The 21,395-nt window shown below is 41.6% G+C and overlaps 1 protein-coding gene and 1 long non-coding RNA gene across 2 annotated transcripts in view; one reads left to right on the top strand and one right to left on the bottom strand.

Annotated features, from left to right (window-relative positions):
- Nucleotides 1-1,689: 1,689 nt before the first annotated feature.
- LOC135975363 (uncharacterized) lies at nt 1,690-4,282 on the bottom strand. Its single transcript, XR_010592313.1, has 3 exons — nt 4,221-4,282; nt 3,556-3,610; nt 1,690-2,749 (listed from the first exon to the last, which is right to left on the bottom strand). It is a non-coding gene; the product is annotated as an uncharacterized LOC135975363 (long non-coding RNA).
- Nucleotides 4,283-14,946: 10,664 nt separating this feature from the next.
- LOC112059223 (piezo-type mechanosensitive ion channel component 2-like) overlaps nt 14,947-21,395 on the top strand; it is a 67,834-nt gene continuing 61,385 nt past the window's right edge. Inside the window, exons 1-3 of the mRNA XM_065565237.1 lie at nt 14,947-14,959; nt 16,018-16,155; nt 20,526-20,648. Of these exons, the coding sequence (XP_065421309.1) occupies nt 14,947-14,959; nt 16,018-16,155; nt 20,526-20,648 (274 nt within the window). The remainder of the gene's footprint in view (nt 14,960-16,017; nt 16,156-20,525; nt 20,649-21,395) is intronic.

Below are 21,395 nucleotides of genomic sequence, written 5' to 3'. Positions count from 1 at the left end.
CCAGCCAGGGAGTGGGGTGGGGACTTGCCCCACTCCGTGCAGCTCCCAGAAGCAGTGACATGTCCCCCCTCTGGCTCCTATGCATAGGGGCAGCCGGGGGGCTCCGCACGTAGCCCCCGCCCCAAGCGCCACCACCGCAGCTCCCATTGGCCAGGAACTGCGGCCAATGGGAGCTGCAGGGGTGGCGCCTGCGGACAGGGCAGTCCGCAGAGCCGCCTGGCCGTGTATAGGAGCCGGAGTGGGGACATGCTGCTGCTTCTGGGAGCTGCTTGAGGTAAGCGCCGCCCAGAGCCTGCACCTCGACCCCAACCCCCTGCCCCAATTCCCCTCCTGCTCTCCGAACCCCTCGGTCCCAGCCTGGAGCACCCTCCTGCACCCCAAACTCCTCATCCCCAGCCCCACTCTAGAGCCCACTCCCCCACCAGAGCCCTCACACCCCCTGCACGCCCCAACCCCCTGCCCCAGCCCTGATCCCCCTCCTGCCTCTGAACCCCTTAGTCCCAGCCTGGAGAACCCTCCTGTACCCCAAACCCCTCATCCCACACCCCCACCAGAGCCCACACCCCCAGCCAGAGCCCTCACACCCCACACCCCTGCTCGCACCCCAGAGCCCCCTCCCACACCCTGAACTCTTCATTTCTGGCCCCACCCCAGAGCCTGCACCTCCAGCTGGAGCCATCACCCCCATCCCAATTTCATGAGCGTTCATGGCCCGCCATATAATTTCCATAGCCAGATGTGGCCCTCAGGCCAAAACGTTTGCCCATCCCTGCTTCCTGACACAACCAGCTAGCTAGGGGCTGAGCTGGGACTAGAACCCAATTCGCCTGAATCTCAGGCTAGTGCACTATTCACTCGCTCCTGTGTTAGGAGCAGTACAGAGTACCTGGGGCCACTCTGGTTCAAGAATTCCTCCCTCAGCTGCTGGGCACATAGACGTGGCATGCCTACTGATCCATCCCACAAGGGGATACAGTTTGCTACTCCTCCATGGCCCCTCCCCACCGCCCTCTGACCGATGCACAGAGCAGAGGTGAACTGAGACCCTGCCATTTTCCCATACCCAGGGAGGGGAGCAGTTCCAGCATGCGACTGTGATTCTGTCTAGACTTTATATTTATGCAAGTTGCGCAAAGGGCAGAAAATTCCTTATACTCTCTGCTCACAGCTCACTATGTCCCTGCATAAGGGCCAGGCAGAATCTGGTTCCCATGTTCCAGTCACTGTGGTATCTTGGGACAACATCCAATTTGTTTCAAGTTGTACTGGGGTTGGAGTACAACATCACAAAATACATTTGAAGTAGTAAGGGTCTAAGTTGCCCTCAGACACATGCCCAGGGCTCTCTTTGAAGTCAATAGAAATTGGGTCCACACCCATCTTAGAGCAGGATTTGGTCCTTGGGATGGAGAAAATCAAAGAAACATTGCAAGGGAGTGGGATCGGATTCACCTTCATTTAAAGCAACAAGAGAATGTGATTTGGGTTAACATTTCGTATTTTGAGCATGAGGCTAGGAGTCAGGAAGACCTGGGCTGTAATCCTGCCTGCTGCCAGTGACTGTGCGACCTCATGCAAGTCACCTCCGTTCTCTGTGCTTCAGTCTGCACGGTCTATAAAATGGGGTTAACGATACTCAAATTTGTTAGTCTCTAAGGTGCCACAAGTCCTCCTGTTCTTCTTTCAACATGCAGTGATGCTCTGATGCTTAGTCATTAATATTTTAAAGCACTTAATGCTCTTTGCAAGGAAGGTGCTATATAAAGTATATCATTATAGGGACCAGTTCTGACAGGCTTACTTACATTGAACAGTATTGTCCTCCAGAAGTAATTATATTTGGCTATTTTCACGTGTAGATCTCAAAGTGCTTTACAGCCGAGGGTAAGTAGCATTATGCCCAGAAACCAAGGCAGAGAGTTGAGTGACCTGCTCAAGCCCACACAAGTGGGTTAGTGGGAGAGGAGGGAATAGAAAGCAGATCACCTGCTTTTTAGCTTGGTGCCTTGTCCACCAGACCACATTGCCTTAATTGGCCCATTGAGTTCAGTGAGACTACTTGAGGAAGAAGTTTCCTATGTGGTATATGGAAGAGAAGCAGAATCAGGCCCATAGTAAATAAAAGGGATGATGGATAAAAATTTTAAAAGTACCAAAATAACATAGGCTCTTAAATTCCCTCAATCTACAGGATTTAGGGTCCTAAGAGATTTAGGCACTTTTGAAAATGTCACCCTGTGTATTTATATTAAATATAATATCATTAATATTAGCTGGAAACCATCATCAGTATATCAGAATTCAGTTTACTAAATCATTGGACTTTAAGGACCGGGTCCTCAGTCCCTATTCTGGCTGCTTTGCATTGCTGAGGTAACCTAGAGATTAAAGAAAATGAGTGGTATAACTGGGAGAAAAATCATCTAGAGCTATAGACTAGACAGTGTTTCTTTTACTTTATTCAGAATAGCATTAAGGTAGGTTAGAGCTGTTTTGGCTTCAGTATGGTACAACATTCATTTACTTCCCTACATTCTTTTAGCTCTTGCAGGTATTTCTACTTCCAACACACAGACATTTAAAACAGGGCACTCTAACCATCAAAGGCCATTGAGCTTCTGTATTCCTTCCTCCCTTAGGGTGTCCTCATCCAATCCTATATGCGATAACTACTCTTCATAGGAATCAACATTTCTGACAAACCATTAAGTCCATCTCTGTTTTCCATGGAAAGTGATTCTTAGGAATGCTGTAAATAATTAGAGTAATATGAGATTAATTAATACCAACTGCCCTCTTGGAAGGTAGGTGGACCATCATCTGCAGCATAAAGAAGTGGTGGGGTTAAGGAGCACACAAATAGAGTGCAAGAACTTTACTCCTGGATGAACACCAGGAAGTATGCCAGCAGAAAAAACATAAATGAGTAAAATTCGTATTTATCTGTGCCATGGGATGGAAAGAAAATGATTCACCCTCTGAACAAAAACGAAACCCCCTACACTTGAATAATTCACACTTGAGATTTTCATTTGTCATTGCAAGATATCAACATGGCAGAGTCACTTGCAACCTCTAAGGTGCTCCCCTCCCAAGCTCAGGCCTTGTCAAGCCCACTCACTTGGGCTCAAATTAAGGGGGTCATACATAGGCATCTAACAAAGTAGCCAGATTTGTAGAGGTGTGAGCACCTAGAATTCCCAGTGAAGTTAATAGGAACCGAGCAGGCTCAGCATTTTGAAAAATCAGGTCACACCAGTACAAAAATATGGGTTTAAGGTGCTTAAAGTTAGACACCGACATTTGAAAATTTGGGTCTGAGTATTTACAAAGTTGTGCCCATTGAAGACTGAGGTTGATTTTATCGGGAGCAAGTTCCAACTCTTCTTCTGCATCTTTTTACTCTGCTCTGCTTCAGTCCATCAGGAGTTTGCTGTCCTCGTCTAATGATCTACCCTAGGTACTTAACTCCTTTGCTTGGCCTTCTGGAGAGACACTGATCTACAGGATTGAAAAGGGGATTGTAAATCAGAAACTCCTAATCTCTAATCCTACCTTTACTAGCAGGGGATTTTGCCATCTCACTTAACTTCCTTGTGACCCAGCTCATCTGTAAAGGGAAGATATGAGTAAGTATCATTTTCACACAGAGGGGGGAAGAGGATGTGGAAAGAATTAGTTAGTACTGTTCATATTCACTTCCAAAATGTAAAATGAAAAGAACTGTAACAAATGCTTCCAGTCAAGGGAGCAGGAGCTCCTATGGGACTGTCAACATATGCTGTATTACTGCAAGATGTTCTCAACAGTTCATCCTGGCATCACAAATAGAAGGAGGACCTAGATCAACAGATTCAAGTTAATCAGAAGTATAAGCTGAATGAAGTTTTTCTGCTGATGAGATGAGAATGTAGCATATGAATACAGTAGCTGGAGGAGATAGCTGACTGGTCTAATCTTCAAGTTTGATACCCTCAGGCTCTGTGAAAGCAGTAGGTACAGTGCTATGCAGTTTACTGTGTGTAGTTCCCTCAGCAGAGGCCTTAAAAATTAAATTAGTTTATGTGATGATCTGCTTTTGTGGGCATTAAAGGGCCCACTTACTCCTGGCTCTGCTCAAGTCCACAAACAGCTCAGAGGCCTTTTTGCTGGTAACCTCCTCCCTTGCAGTTTCTGTACAATATTAGTTTCCATCACCCATATACACTATATAACCTCACCTCTATAGTCCCAGGGAGCCCTCAGGTCCTGGCCCAAGCAGGGAAAAACCATCTCTTTCTACTTGCCCCTTTCCCACTTCCTTCCTGTGTCTTTTGTATTATCTGCCTAATGGCCTAATTAGCCTCTTACTTCTCCTCAGCCCATCACTTAGGCCCAGATATTCTTAATGAGGTTTGTGCTGGAGTAATTAATTAGAGCTGCAGTGACCAGATAGCCAGTGCTTAATTTGTAATGAAAGGTGCCAGGGCTCAAGCAATTTTTTTACATTCAAAACTGATGCAGCAAGCCCAGAGTTGCCAAGCCTAGAGGTCCTGGGGCTCAGACCTGACACACATTAAGCATTGCAGAGGTCTGGCTCAGCTGCTATCACAGGCCGCAAGGTACTTTTTATAAGATTAAGGCCTGGATCCTCAAAGGTTGTTAGGTGTCTAACTCCCAATTCAATCAATGAGAGTTAGACACTTAATTTTGAGGATCTGGGCCCTAAGTGTTTTCCTTGGTACCCTTTCCCAAGATTTGTTCTCCCATTCATCATACCAGCATGTTGCTTGACAGGCACGCTATCTGTGCTGGTTGGCTGGCAATGGTAATGAATTTTCTACGGTGTCAGTGTGCACAGCTATCGGTGGGGCCTGGGTGTTTTTGCACATTATGGGTTCAAATCTGTGTTAAAGTTATAAATGCAAGCGAGTTTGTTTGCCCCAGGGTTTATTTCCACACCTTCTATATTGTCACCACCCATCTAAACATCAGGTGGTAAAAATGGTTGTCTCTGCTCCAGAGAACCTTAGGTCTCTGATAAACAGGGATTATTGTGCACTGGACCTACCAGCACCAGCGTCAAATTGACTACTGGTATAAGTGGGTCCAACTATGACCACAGTGGAATTGTGCACTGATGTCAGTGTTGAATTTGGTCCCCTAAATGACTCTTGCTGTCACTATCAAACTTCACTTTGTGAGCACAAAATACTCACTGAATTCACACAATTAAACTAAAACAAACAAAAGGAAGTATTTTTTCCACACAACGCCCAATCAACCTGTGGAACTCCTTGTCAGAGGATGTTGTGAAGGCCAAGACTATAAAATGGTTCAAAAAAGAACTAGATACATTCATGGAGGATAGATCCATCAATGGCTATTAGCTAGGATGGGCAGGGATGGTGTCCCTAGCCTCTGTTTGCCACTTAATCACTTAATGATTACCTGTTCTGTTCATTCCCCCTTGGGCACCTGGCATTGGACACTGTCGGAAGACAGGATCTGGGCTAGATGGATCTTTGGTCTGACCCAGTATGGCTATTCTGATGTTCTTAAATATGGGCCAGGACCCTCCTTTGAGCTGTTTGTAGGGTGACCTGGGGGCAGGGCCCAATCCTCTTTTCCTGAGTAACATTCTTAATCCATCCCTATACTAGAAATAATATAAGTAGATGCTTAACTGTAAGTATCTGCAGAAGTCCCATTGATTTCAATAGGATTTAAGTATATATTTAAAATTATGCACTTAGGGGCTTTCCTGAATAGGGATAGAAGAGCTAGAGCAGGGGTAAAAAGAAGAACAGGAGTACTTGTGGCAAACTATGAGACAAATCTGGACTGCCAGACACTTTACCCCAAAATCTTTTTATTTACTTATTATTATTTTATTTTAATTTTCTCTGTAGTCTCGACCTTGACTATACCTTGACCAAAAATTTGGACCTTAAAAAAAATAATGACTACCCTGGCCTAGAGGACTGCACTCATGAAAACAGAATTCTAACATTTTGGTTAAACGGTCTTTGGTTTCTGAACCTGGTTCTTCTAAGGCATGAAGTCATTTACTGTTACCTTCCTTTCTAAAAGGAAAAGTAGCTTATGTTGTTGGGATCACATTGGGGCATCTTTAACTCAACTCCTGATACGAACACGCCACGTTTTCAAAGATAATACACAATATAAATGAGAGGTTCTGTTCTGGCAGCAAGAGTCTGTGTGCATATAAACACCCTTGAAAGTGTTTTAAAAGTACTCAGTACTGGATATTTTTAGCTGGTGGGATCCTCTTAAACTTTCCTTAGGCCACAGATTAATTCTGTTCATAGGGAAATTTCCCTCCCCATCATGTGAGCACTTACATTGAAACTCCCCCAGAAGGTTGGCCCCGCAGAAGCAGATTCTTCCAGTAGATGCACAGCTTTTCGTAAGTGAGACTCCCTGTTATTCAGGCTGTACTGACATCTGTTGGCCCCTGTCAATAAAGATGGTGTAAAACAGTTTCCTGCACTGAGGAGATATTGCCCCTAGAGTGAAGCAGATAACTGGGCAAATAATCTTGTAATAACACTGGACTGCATCCAGATGGTGATTATTCATTGGATTGCACTTGTGCATTACTTACTAAAATCAAATAAGATTGAAAGCTACAGGTTTCATGAACAGTAGGCAAAATTACTGTTTTCCAAATTATGTATTGTTGTGGGTCAAGACAATCTCATCTCAGGCAATCATGTCTTTCTTTTTGTACAAATAGCCGCTTTCTCTACAATATGTACTCCAGAGGGAATTCTGTGCCTGAAAAAAAAAAACTGTGCAAAATATTTTAAAATTCTGCAAATTTGTCAATAAATAAATGTGTAGGCTCCAGCATGGCACTGGGCAGCACAGGCGACAGGCTGCACGGAGGTGTTTCCCCCCTTCCTCGGGGGAAAGTATCTCCCAGTTCTATAGTCCAGCCACTTCACCACAGTGATGAGTGGGAGGGACCCGGGCATGGGTCTGACCCAGCCTCAGCTGCTCCTTGCAGGGGAAGAGGAAGTCCTGTCCTCCCTGCTCCCAGCCCAGCCAGGCCTAGCAGCTGAACTTGCTGCTGGATAGGAGACACCAGCAGGGGTGTCCCCAGCCCCGTGATGATTTCTCTCTCTGCTGGCTGCTCCAGGTGGCCTCAGTAGAAGAAGAAGACCTCAGTAGAAGCTGAACCAGGCAGCCCAAAGAGTTTCCCTGGAGACTATTTGCAAGTGCAGGGGCTGGGGTGCATGAGCACAAAGAGACTGTGGCTATGTCTACCCTACAGCCTATATCGGCATAACTTATGTCGCTCAGGGGTGTGAATATTCCACACACACCCCCGAGTGACATAAGTTACACCGACATAAGCGTTTGTATGCACAGCTTATGCCGCTCGCAGAGGTGGGTTATTTATGCCATCAGGAGAAACTCTCTCCCATCAGCATAGAGTGTCGTCAGCATTCGCGCTGCAGCAGTACATCTGTACCAGTACAGTGTGTGTGTGTGTGTGTGTGTGTGTGTGTGTGTGTGTGTGTGTGCACGCGTGCTTTGGAGCATTGCACTGACTGGAGTTGGGCTTCTGAACAGGGACACTGTCGGCTGTTTGTTCCTGTTGTGTTCAGGGAAACACAACTTCATGAACATTCTTTGTAAATAAATAGGATTGCACAAAAGGAATACTTGACTCTCAGCAATTTCTCGTTCTAATGGAAACAACCTGGCAAGGCCCCAAGTATTGGCTACCTGCTTGGGTCAAGGGGCAACAATATCTTAGCTTGCGCCTTCCAACAAAATTCCCTTAATAATAATAATTAAAAAAAAAAAAACAACAACTGTGCCCTTTGACTTTAAAGGCAGTTTGTCCTGTTTAGTCTTTGGAATAATTTAATGGAGAATTAGCTTATCTTCCAATGCTTTAAAAATAGCAGCCAGTTTACTCAAGAGTGATTAGGTAGTTAAAGTTCTACCAGTAAAGATTTCCCCATTTCTCTGAGCCGCTGGAAGGTTAACAGTTCATGCTGAAGTGTGAGGCCAGCCTAACTTTGCCTGTTAGTCTCTGTTGTTCTCATGCACACTGAACTTAAATGAAAAAAAAAAATGGCAGGAACATACTTTCATAATGAAAGATGATTATAAAATAGGGTGACCATATTTCCCAAAGGGAAAATAGGACACCACGCAGGGCTTGCCCAAGCATCCCCCCCAAGTTGCTGGCCCAAGCTTCCCCCACCCCCATGTGGAGCTGGCCCATGTGGGGCTGGTTTGAGCTGCCTAGCATCACTGCTCGCCCACGGGGCTAACATAGCTGCTCACCCCGTGGAATGTTCCTCCGCACCCCCCCTAGGGGGGCACACCCCACTTTTTTTGCAAAATTGTGTATTTGTCCCATTTGCTCTTGCCAACTGATCATCAGTGGGCAAGACCAAACAGGACAAATGCACCGTTTTACCAAAAAAAAATCGGGACCCCCAGAACAGGGGTTAAAAAGGGGACTGTCCCGGCCAACACGGAATGTATGGTCACCCTATCGTGAAAAGACATGAGTTCCTCCAAAGAAGGAATCTTGCATTCTCCCAGGCATCATGAGACCAAATCCATGGAGCTCTGGGACTGGAGATGAAGAGCACTAGTGCACCCATTGTGGGCATTGGGGCAATCCTGCCAGCCCTCCTATTGTAAGACTCTATGCCATAATAAAATAAAACAATAACAATTCTTAGCTCTTCTATAACCCTTTTCATCAGTAGCTCGCCAAGCACCTTGCAAGGGAGGTCAGTATCATTATCCCCATTTGACAGATGGGGAAACTGAGACATGTGGTGGTGAAATGACTTGTCCAGCAGGCGAGTGGCAGAGCCAGGAATAGACACCAGGTCTTCTGAGTCCCAGTCCCGTGCTCAACCCACTAGGGCACAAATGGGACCTAAAAGCCAAGATCAAGAGCTGGAGCTGCCATGAATAGGGGACTCTGGGTGCCCTGGGGCTCTTTGTAAGAGAATGCAGTATTCTATATGGCAGATTTCAAAGGATTCAGAAGACTAGGATATCTGAGAGCAGTCACAGCTGCACCTCCGTCCTTGTTTCACTGTCCTGCCCCCGAAGAGCCCGCAGAGCCCTAAAAACCCATGGATTTTATATGGAGGAGCTGCTGTTGGTTGCATGAGGGGGTTGAATGTTGTTGCTGAAATGGTGTCGAACAGCTGGAACGGGGACACAGGGCAAGTCTGCAACTGAGGATTGTTTGAGCTCTCTGCTCAGGCACAAGAGAGATTGATTCACATTAGTAATATTTAACCTTGTTAAAAATTGTAAGTACACACAGGAATTTTACTGACTGTCCACATTAAGTAATGTTGCCTGTATGGCCCAAGTGGTTAGCCAACATTCACGCCTTGCAGGGGTATTCCACTAGGAAGAGAAATCAACAATATGAGTCAGTTAAATTCTTTGACGTTATCTTGTTTATTTACACAAACTGCTGTTTTCCTGAACACATTAGAAACAAGCAGCAGCAGATAGTTTCCCTGCTCAGAAAATTTCAGGTTTCAGTGGTAGCTGTGTTAGTCTGTATCAGCAAAAAAAACAACAACAACAACAACAACAACAACAACAAAAAACAAACCCAAAAAACTGAGGAGTACTTGTGGTATTTTAGATTTATTTATTTGGGCATAAGCTTTCATGGGCTAGAACCCACTTCATCAGATGTATGAAGTAAAAAATACAGGAGTAGGTACAAATACATGAAAGGAAGGGGGTGCTTTACCAAGTGTTAGGTCAATCTAACGAGATAAATCAATTAACAACAGGATACCAAGGAAGGAAAAATAATTTTTGAAGTGGTAGGAGAGTGGCCCATTACAGACAGTTGACAAGAAGGTGTGAGTAACAGTAGGGAGAAATTAGTATTGGGGAAATTAAGTTTAGGTTTTGTAATGACCCAACCACTCCCAGTATTTATTCAGGCCTAATCTGATGGTATTCAGTTTACAAATTAATTCCAGTTCTGCAGCTTCATGTTGGAGCAAGGATACATTGATATCGTTGGAGTTATGCATGCATTGTCTATGGAAGGAAGAATGGTGATTTTGTTCTTTTATTGTTTGCAGTAGCAGCGCTAACTTGATCGTTAATTAAATATGGAACTATGATGAATTGAGAAGCATAAAGTCAAAGCGTTTTCTCTGTGGATTATTAGACTTACATGGAGCAAAATTTTGTTTTCACTTATTTACACCTGTGTCAACTGCGATTAATTGGCAGCAGAATTTGGCCCAGGGTTTGGAAAGAATATCATTGATCTCACTGTATACAAAGATGTAGACAATGCAGGCAGTTCTCATCCTCTAGATGTCACTGCTGTAATAGGGAGACAAGGTAGGTGAGGTAGTATTTTCTGTTGGTGAGAGAGACAAGCTTTCAAGTTTACAGAGAGCTCCTGTTCATTATTACTACTGTAATGGCTTGCATGGTCCTCTTGGCAATATTACAACTCCGTGCTGTACTATAGCGAGCGAAGTAAGAGTTAAAGGGACAGGGATACGTTTAAAAACACTTTATTTAGGTTATTTATTTTTGCAAATTGCTAATGACACTTCCTGTATTAAAATGGAAATATTTAAAAAACCTAATTTACATCTCATTATTTGTGCTGTTTCTTTACTAGTCGCGTTTCTCTCTGCTCTTTCACATCCCGTTTCTAATTGATTCAGACACCGGGCGGGTTCTCAGACATTAGCCAATGTTGCAATATTTGGGCTTCAAATACGGCTGCAGAATGTTCATTGGTTTATATGATTTTTTTTCCACTGGAATTAAAAGAAAAAAAGGTTTAGGGAAACATTTCACATTGCTTCTCATTTCCCCAATCAAGGTTGCATTTTGCTGTTCTCACCATACTTTCTTATAGCTTCCATCTTCCTGATGATTTCTACCAAACAAGAATTCAGTAACTGCTGGTCCTGATCTCTTTTTCTCTGATTAGAGAAAAGGGAGAAGCACTGTCCCAGGGGCATGTTCATGTTTGGGTAGGAGGGAGTGCCTCGGTTGGTCTAAAAAGTGATGCTAGTAAGGTGGGTCTCAGATGGACTGCACGGAAGAGCCTCCAGGGAAGGATTGGCAAGTCCGTGGAGAAAATGGGGTTCCTCAAGCTTCTTATTTGTAACGCCCTTTGGAGACTGTGAAGTGCTTGTGACATCCTCATCATTTCTGAGCCCTGCACCCCAAGCATCATGAGCCCGAGTCAGCTGACCTGGGCCAGCAGCAGCCTTGCCATGGGTCTTTTATTGGAGTGTAGACGTACCCACAGAGAACTTTTCTCTTACTTTCTATGCTGTAAGCAAGAAATGTTATTGTCCCATATTGAAAGAAATGATTGCCAAAAGATGTATCCATAATGGGAATAAAGCCATCTGTTCTAGAACTGGTTGGAAAATATAATCAATTTTTTGAGAAAATGTTCACAAAACCGAAAAAAACAACCGACCAAAATTGCCCTTTTCCCTAAAAATTTGGGGAAAAAACACATTATAGAAATTTTCATAATTAGTAACTAAGGCTTGGTCTACACTACCCCCCCTAATTCGAACTAAGGTACGCAACTTCAGCTACGTGAATAACGTAGCTGAAGTTCGAAGTACCTTATTTCGAATTAGTTCAAACTTACCTTGGTCCACACTCGGCAGGCAGGCTCCCCCGTCGACTCCGCGGTACTCCTCTCGGCGAGCTGGAGTACCGCAGTCGACGGCGAGCACTTCCGGGTTCGACTTATCGCGTCCAGACTAGACGCGATAAGTCGAACCCAGAAGTTCGATTTCCAGCCGTCGAACTTGCCGGTAAGTGTAGCCAAGGCCTATCATTATTCCAAACATTACCCAACCTCATAGGCAGGTGAATATTATTATTTCCATATCACAGAGGGGAACCAGATGCTGAGACGTTATATGATTCCAAAATACACAAAGAGTGTCTGTCAGTGTCAGGACAGGTTTAAAATTGAGGAGTTTCTGGTTCCTTATGCTAACTATGCCTTACTTAGGACACAATATTTATTCTGGTCTTCAGTGCCCTGCCACTCTAGCAAGCCATGAATTTCACAAATAAATCACTGCAGAATTTTCTTTTAAACTAGGTGAGAACCTTAAGCTATGACTTCACTGCAAAAGAATGTGTTTCTACAATGAGATAGAGAAGTTTACATCAAGTTAGCTAAGAGACAAGTCACAGGTAGTTTTACCTTCACTAGCTACATCAGAGTAAGAACTACAGTGTTTTGTGTCTACTAAGATTTTGAATCACGATAGCTATTCTGATGTAAAAAAAAAAACCCCATGTCTATTTTTTTCAGTGAAGACACAGCCACCGAACCTATACATGACACTGCAGGAATGGTAAAATAAGGTTTCAAAAGCAACCCTCTCTCATTAGCACATCATTCTAGATGCTTTCCAAAAGGACACGGAAAACTATAATGTTACTTCAGTTTTCAGTGGGGATGATTAGTTGGTTTTCTCACACCCTAGACACAGACTCCACACATTTGTCTGGCTGGAAGTCTGTCTTCATTTCATAAGCCTACAAAGGCTTTAAAAAAAGAAGCTTACCTTCCCCTTTCAAAGTCTACAAACCCAGGGGGCAACGCAAGCGAATATCATGGTGGACAGAATTCAAGATCTAATGACAATACCTAAAAGCGTATGTTACTATTTGTGTAGAGAGCCCAGCCAAGATCAGGATTGTCAAGGATAGCCAAGATTGTGCTAAGCCCTGTACTACACATACAGTAGTAAGGGACAGTCCTTGCCCTAGAGATCTTACAATCTAAGTAGACAAGATAGACAGAGGAAAGATTATTATCCCTATTTTAAGGGGAACTGGTGCAGAGAGATTAAGTGACTGGCCGAGGTCACCCAGAAAATAGCTAGGACCTGAACTCAGGTCTCTTGAGTGCCTTAACCATAAGACAAAACTTCTTCTCCAATATTACTCTTAGAAATCCCTTACCCTGATATTGAATTTTTTGTAATTAATTATAACATAATCAATAGTATGCTTCTCTTCAAGGGGCCAAATTCTGCTTCCAGTTACATTGGGGTCTGTCTGGCAAAGTGCTGTTGACTTCACTAGACCATACCACCTCTCTTGAAGACCTGTATTTATTATTCATTCACTGCTAGAACTGAAAAGCCTTTGTAAAGAACTTAATCATAGCATGTTTTCTGTTGATGATATAGTCTGGATGTGTCATTCTTGATGCACTGCCATGGGGAAAAGACTGAGTATTTTCCAAGTCTAACTTCTACAGTTCTATAATTGTTTTGCAAGAGAAGAGAATTAAACACAAAAAACAACCCAATCCACCAAAGCACTTTACACTTATGCTACACAAGCCTTCAGGTTTCTATACGTAGACATAAGAAACAAATAATTTAAGAGAATGTACCATATAGATTTATCCTATATATGGGCATCAAAAGCTTACTATGGGCCTGTTTTCCAGCACTGCACACACTTATCCAGCCATTTGCCACAAACTTGTAGAAATTAGGCACTCAGATGTGCACACAATTCTGTAAGTCTGGGCCTTTAGGTTTTGCATTATTCTACAGAAGGCCACTTCAACCATTAACCCCACTGGCCTGAGTTGAAGGTTAGGCTGAGGTCAATGGGGTTGCATAGATAAAAAATGAAGGCAAAATAGCCCAATAGTTTCTAGAAACTGCAGGGCACGTAAGGGCTGACATCTATATTTTAGACTATATTATCCGGTCATCAGTTTAGCTGTCTCTTTATCTCTACATAATACGAGATCCTTTATTTTCCATGCCATTTTAAAATTTGCTTTCCTTTCTATGATGTCAAATACATCTTAAGTGCTGAGTTTCCTGCGCTGGCAAAGGAGGACTTGATGAGCTTTACTGTTTTGCTGATAGTCATTTACCTCCACTGCCATTATCAAAATGTTTCTTCCGACAGCTGGTGCCAAGGAGCTATCCCCATGTAATGATCTTTCCAGAAGGATTTAAAGGTAGAACACTGTTAACTACTAGACAGTCTCCATGTGAAACAGACAAGTTTATAGGATTGAATATAGTCTTTAGAGTAGAGCAACTTTAGAGTTAAAATACATAAACAGATACGTGCATTCAGTTTAGTCTCCTAACTGACACATTCATGCAAATAGAACTTCAGAAATACCTGAAAGGGATTGATGTCCTGCAGAGACACTGACAACCCCCACCCTCCAGCCCAGATTATTCAATTAAGGCACCAGTCCCTTATCTAAAGCCATTAGAGAGTGGGGATAATGTGCATATGCAGAGCACTAGAAGGAACTCCGGGTGGCCACCTGTATTATTTGCTGACTAGTACAAACATGTCACAGCCTTCTGGATGGTCTCTGTAAAGGGAGTTCTGTTTTACCATGTAATTAATTCTCTTTTTAAGCTAAATATAATGTTAATGTCCTATAAAGGGGCCATGCACACCCAGTGCCAATCTCAAAATGGCTTATAATTGCTTTTTTGGTGGACGCGTGAATTATCTTTAGCAGCGTTGAGGCCACAGAAGAATTCTTCGGTTGACTTAGCTGCCACCTCCTGAGGAAGTGGATTACCTACAAGAACCCCTCCTGTCACTGATGTGTCACAGTGGTGCAGTGGCAGCACTGCAGCTGCACTCCTGTAGTGTTTTAAGTGTAGACAAGTCTTCAGAGTCTACGCCGGGGGTAGTCTATTTTTTGTGAAGGTCCACATTTCTGGGTCAAGATCTAATCAAGGTCCAGACTCCAGAGAAAATAATCAACAACAACAATGATAATAATAAGTAAATAAAAATATTTCAGGGTCTGTTCAAAAGCATCTGGTGATCTGGATTTGGCCCGTAGTCTGCCTATTGACTACCCCTGGTCTAAGCGATGCAAATTGGCATAGCTCCATTGAAGTCAACGGAGTAATGCCAAATGCTAGTAAGTGAGGATCTGGATCATTGCATTGTGCACCTATGTCTCACAAGGGTGTGTGTTATTTTTAGGGCTGTCGGTTAATCACAGTTAACTCACGCGATTAATTAAAAAAATTAATCGCGATTAATCGCAGTGTTAATCGCACTGTGAATCAATAGAATACAATTTGAAATTTATTAAATATTTTGGATGTTTTTCTACATTTTCATATGTATTGTATTCTGTGTTGTAATTGAAATCAAAGTGTATATTCTTTTTTATTACAAATATTTGCAGTGTAAAAATGATAAACAAAAGATATAGTATTTTTCAATTCATACAAGTACTGTAGGGCAATCTCTTTGTCGTGAAAGTGCAAATTACAAATGTAGATTTTTTTTGTTACATAACTGCACTCCAAAACAAAACAATGTAAAACTTTAGACCCTACAAGTCCACTCAGTCCTACTTCTTATTCACCCAATCGCTAAGACAAACAAGTTTGCTTACATTTACAGGAGATAATGCTGCTCTCTTCTTATTTACAATGTCACCAGAAAGGGAGAACAGGCATTTGATTGGCACTTTTGTAGCTGGCATTGCAAGGTATTTACGTGCCAGATATGCTAAACATTCGTATGCCCCTTCGTGCTTCGGCCACCATTCCAGAGGACATGCTTCCATGCTGATGATGCTCGTTAAAAAAAATGCATTAATTAAATTATTGACTGAACGCATTAGGGGAGAATTGTATATCCCCTGCTCTGTTTTACCCACATTCTGCCATATATTTCATGTTATAGCAGTCTCGGATGACCACCCAGCACATGTTGTTCATTTTAAGAATACTTTCACTGCAGATTTGACAAAACGCAAAGAAGGTACCAATGTGAGATTTCTAAAGATAGCTACAGCACTCGACCTGAAGTTTAAGAATCTGAAGTGCCTTCCAAAATCTGAGAGGGACGAGGTGTAGAGCATGCTTTCAGAAATCTTAAAAGAGCAACATTCTGATGCGGAAATTACAGAACCCGAACCACCAAAAAAGATAATCAATCTTCTGCTGGTGGCATCTGACGCAGATAATGAAAATGAATATGCATCAGTCCGCAATGCTTTGGATTGTTATCAAGCAGAATCTGTCATCAGCATGGACGCATGTCCTCTGGAATGGTGGTTGAAGAATGAAGGGATATACGAATCTGCAGCACATCTGGCACGTAAATATCTTGCGACACCGGCTACACCACGGCCATGAGAATGCCTGTTCTCACTTTCAGGTGACATTGTAAACAAGAAGCGGGCAGCATTATCCCCTGCAAATGTAAACAAACTTGTTTTCTGATCCATTGGCTGAATAAGAAGTAGGACTGAGTGGACTTGCAGGCTCTAAAATGTTACATTGTTTTATTTTTGAATGCTGGTTTTTTTGTACATAATTCTACATTTGTAAGTTCAACTTTCATGATAAAGAGATTGCACTACAGTATTTGTATTAGGTGAACTGAAAAATACTATTTCTTTTGTTTTTTTACTGTGCAAATAATTGTAATAAAAAATAAATATAAAGTGTGCACAGTACACTTTTATTTGAAAATGTAGAAAACATCCAAAATATTTAAATGAATGGTATTCTAGTATTGTTTAACAGTGTGATTAATCACAATTAATTTTTTTTGTCGCTTGATAGCCCTAGTTATTTTCACAGCCTATGAAGCAATACATCAAAGTTAGAGAATAATCTAGTGTTAAATCCATGGAACAACAGCAAAGCTAGAGAAGCAGGGAGAAATGCTGACTGAAAATTGCTATCATATAAAATGAATGTCATCGTATTTACTAAACTATTGTGATTTTCAAAGAAAACGATGGCCAAAACACACAGATCACACACAAACCTAAGACATACGTTAGCCCAGATACACTGACTGCTTTTTATAAATATTGCTAATGATTCGCTTATGTTGTCTTCTTTCTTGGATATTCTTCAACATTTGAGGAAGATGTAGAGATTGACATCAAGATCAAGACAATGTCAGCACCATATTCATAGAAATGTAGGGCTAGAAGGTACCTTGAGAGGTCATCAAGTCCAGCCCCCTGCACTGTACAGCCTCAGTGAAAAATGTGGCAATGTTGCAACTAATATTGTAATTTATACTTGTTTTTAAACAAACAAGAGATAGAGCTGTGTAAAAAAATATGTGCTGGATTGTAAAACATTTGGATTTCTGCTTAGACCTCTCTGTACCTTTGAAATCTCTTTCCTTGACTAACTACGCTTTTTGCTAAGCATATACAAGGAGGTACTTTATTCTTCAATATACAATTGGTTGTATTTGGCTTGTAATCCAGGTTAAACTTTCAATGGCTACTGGCAATTCAGCAGGAAAGAGAAACAAACTCACAAAGAAACCATCTATAATACTTGGGTTTGGGGGAAAAATTCCTAATTGCAGTTTAGAGGATAGTTTCTAGTCTGACTACCTATTAGGACCTGGAAAGCAACAAGCAAGGAGACTTTGGAAAGAAAGATCAATGTAGCTCTGACAGCCAAGTTTAAGAATACTTGTTCAGCACTAAAGAGAAAAAGGCTGGATTAAAGTGGGAAAGAAAGAAGGGATCAATAGTTCCCATCTCAGAGAAAAATGAGGATTACTGGACAAGTCCCTGATCTTAGCCTTCTGGTTGCTGTAACAATTTCTTACTCAGAAATCGATTGCCTCGCTGATCACATTTTTAATGCAGTTTTGTAAGGTTTTGGGTTTACATTTAAAAAGGACAAACAGAAAGGGATAGAAGTCAGGAAAGGCTTATTGTAAGGTCACTCCTCTTCTCAGACAACATAGGCCACCAGTGTTGAACCAGAGTTTGTGGATGCCTCCCAGTTCCCGGCAACACCCTGAGGAGAGAAGAGCATGGCGAATAATTTAGCCTGTGGGCTGCTTTTCAGATTAGTTTTGCCATTTTCCTTGATAGCAGGTAAGAAAATTTCCATTCATGTTTAAAGAGTAATGTATCAAGATGGTATGAAAAGTGGGCAAAATTTATCTTTGATGTAATTCCATGGAGGACAGTAAATCTAGACCAGGGATGAAAGTGGCCAAATTCATTTAAAATTCAACCAAAAACAGTATGAGAACTAAAAGAAAGAAGTTTTAACAAGTTGGTTTTAGAAAACTCATTTGGCTATAATTTGAACGAGAGATACTATATAAAATACAATTGTATTGCATTGGATAGAACATCACATACTTCAGGTGGGGAAGAATACTAGGCAACCACCTATTTATAGTGTGGGATTATTAATTTACAGAAGATGGAAAACACATTACATTTTCCTGCATCTTGTATTCAAGTGCTATGGTGGTAAGTAATACATGTATGTATGTTTCGGGACATCTTGGAAGATGTTCTCTCTATTCTCCAAAATATCTTCCTGATGGATAATACTTTTAGAGAAAATTGTTTTGCAATGAAGGATCACTACCAAAATATCATGGCCCCTGCTTTGAGGGGCTCTCGGATTAAATCCTGTTTTGCTCAGTTGATAGGTCTGCTTTTTTAGTGAAGGTCTGCTTAGTGTATTCTTCTAATGAAGGCCCTGATTATAAAATGTGAATTGATAAAATTGCAGTATATTATTATAATTTAATTTATCCATTTATAATTTAATTTATCCTCCTGAGATCTTATTGTTTTTGTACAGCTACTATATCTCTTAAGTTTTAATCATATAACACTATCCTGGCAAAAACGCATGGACAAAATATTTTCTTTCGTTGTTCTACTCTAGTAGTCAATTTCATACACAGGTTCCAATTCAGATAGCTTTGTCTTTACGGCATGAGGCAAACCTGCTCTCCTAAATTCATATTTTCTTATCGTGGCTTGATTTCTTATTGTTGTACATTTTTGTTTTGAAAAACACTTTGTATTTAATGTACTCAGTAATATTGTACATTTACAGAGAGAGAGACTACATTTAGGAAATTTAGCGTATAATAGTACAAGTTTATATTAGGGTTAACTGATCATAAAAATATATCAGCTAAAGATTAATTGCAGCTTTGTCCTACATCCTCTATAAGTAAGCAATCCTTGAAAATAGAAGCCTGCAACTACATTACTGTTTTCATAATATTTACTACATATAAAATTTGTCTGGATTATACATTTCTTTGTAGGGTTTATAATCTAGGTTTCTTTTCCAAATACAATGCTTGAAAGGTGAATTTCCATAGCAACAATATTTTGCATTGCAAAGCTGGCCAATTTGTTGTTGTTGTTTTTTAATCTGGTAATATTAGTTTTATAGCTGATTAAATGAATTGCACATTTTCAATGGTTTGCATGTGTTATTGACAATTTCCTTGAAATAGAGGTTTGAGATTTTAAAGTTTAGTGGTCAATTCCCGAACTCTTTCATAACACAAGGGTCCCTTTGATTTCAGTGCAAGCTGTTATAAGAAGTGCAGGATTATATGCTGTGTTTCTAGACAGAGGGGTACATGGGAATAGTTATAGCTCCACTCCTCAAAAAAAACCCTTCATTAAAGTCAAGCATGCTTCAAGCCCATTTCTCATCAATACAATCACAATACAATACAAAAATCTTAAAAATCCCTAGCAAAGGAAACATTTGCATCCAAATCAACCCTAACTCTAGATTCACAACCACATACTCATCCATATTCCCCTCCTACTTGCCACCACAACATATTCCCTGCCAATACAAACCTATACCTACCCACAGTTCATACATCTGATTACTTATGATTAAATCTTTATCCTAAGAGTGACTGCTGTAAGTGTGGTAAGGATAATCATTTTTCATACATTATAAAGACATTTAATCTGCACTATGACAACAGGCCACAACAGAGCCTTAATTACGCAATGGTACTGATTCATGTGATAATTCAAGTGATCATCACTTTGATCCTAGAGCATGTTTTATCCCTTTCCAGGACCCTTCATATCTACCACCAATACTCATATGGCTTCCATTAGCAAGCTATCTGAGCAACAAAGTGTCTTTAATGTATTTATCCTCACGATACCCCTGTTAGGTAGGGCAGTGTTATTATGCCCATTTTACAGATGAGGAATTAAAGCAGAGACTAAGTGAGTTGCTCAAGGTCACACAGGAAGTCTGTGGCAGAGTAGGGAACTGCTGAGTCCCAGGCTAGTGTCCTAGCCACTGAAACATCCTCTATCTTTCCCCCTGTGTTTGTCTCTTTACACTGTAAGCACTTTAGGAATGGGAGTGTATCTTGCTATATGTCTGCAGAGCACCTAGGATATTGAGGGTCCACGAGAATAGTAATAAAGAAGAAAAATGAGTCTGAGAATGATTCACTGAAGAGATAACAAGGGGTAAAAAATAAAATCAAAGCAGCAAGAAGCAGAGCAAAATAGCAGAATACATAGTCATGGCTCTTGTACCGAAGAGTGGAGTAGTCTTATGGTTAGAAGTTAGAGGGAATGAGCGATAGCTTTGAAATAAAATATCAAAATTCCGCTACTGATCCAGTGTTAATGACACATACATACACCGTCTTCATTTTTATTCCTGTTTATGTCTCAGTTAAAGTCACGTTTGATTATTTCACAGCGATATCATTCAGATACAATGGATTGTCTCTGGCCTATCTCATCTTTCTACTGCTTATTCCACTGTTCCCCAAGCCTACAGCTGTCACAATGAAAGGTAGGGGACCGCCTTCAAATTCTAGACTATGAATATTGTGTTCAGACAAATGAAATTAACTGAATAAGTAGATTCCACTTTGTAGAATTCTATTGAGGTACATTGTGCTAAGTTCTTATTTACTTCCTTTATTTGATGTAGAAAGAGTGTAGCTGCAGTTGTACATCTTTCTATTTGTTAGCCCTGGGGGCTGGCCCCAATCACTGGCCTTGGGCTGGCAGATGTTTGGCCTTTCTGTGGGTGGAACTGTTTTTGTCAGTGCAGTTGGGAAGGGCAGGGAGCTGTTGCCCCATGCATTGTATCCATCTGATTTAGTCTGTTAGCTCTTACGGCAGGGACCTTGGCTTGTCACATGTTTTGTAGGATACTTGGTGCGCTATTGTAACAAAGCCAGCATTTTATTTTTCAGGAGGCACACGGCAGCTCCTTAGAGCGATAAATTACACCAGCTTCACTTTCCTTGTGATCCAAGTGGCGTTTCAAATTGCATTCTACTACCTGCCACCTAATGGTAAATTTGATTTCCACTGCAATAATTTATCCTATGGTAAAGAGCCCAAGGAATTCATCTACGGGAGCAGAATGCCACCATTAGAGATGGACCTGGATCCAATTACCCAGGAGCTATAAAGGATTTTGATTGATCTCAACTTCTCCTCTGATTGCATTTCTACTCTGGGCTGAAACAAACCCTGGGTTCAAAGGTTGCTGTTCAGATACCGCTCGCATTGCTCCTGAAGCTGCCCC

Source organism: Chrysemys picta, chromosome 13 (assembly GCF_011386835.1).
Source record: "Chrysemys picta bellii isolate R12L10 chromosome 13, ASM1138683v2, whole genome shotgun sequence".
In the NCBI taxonomy this organism is placed as follows: domain Eukaryota; kingdom Metazoa; phylum Chordata; order Testudines; family Emydidae; genus Chrysemys; species Chrysemys picta.
Note: the sequence above shows the minus strand (reverse complement) of the source record. Positions and strands in the feature narration are given on the sequence as shown.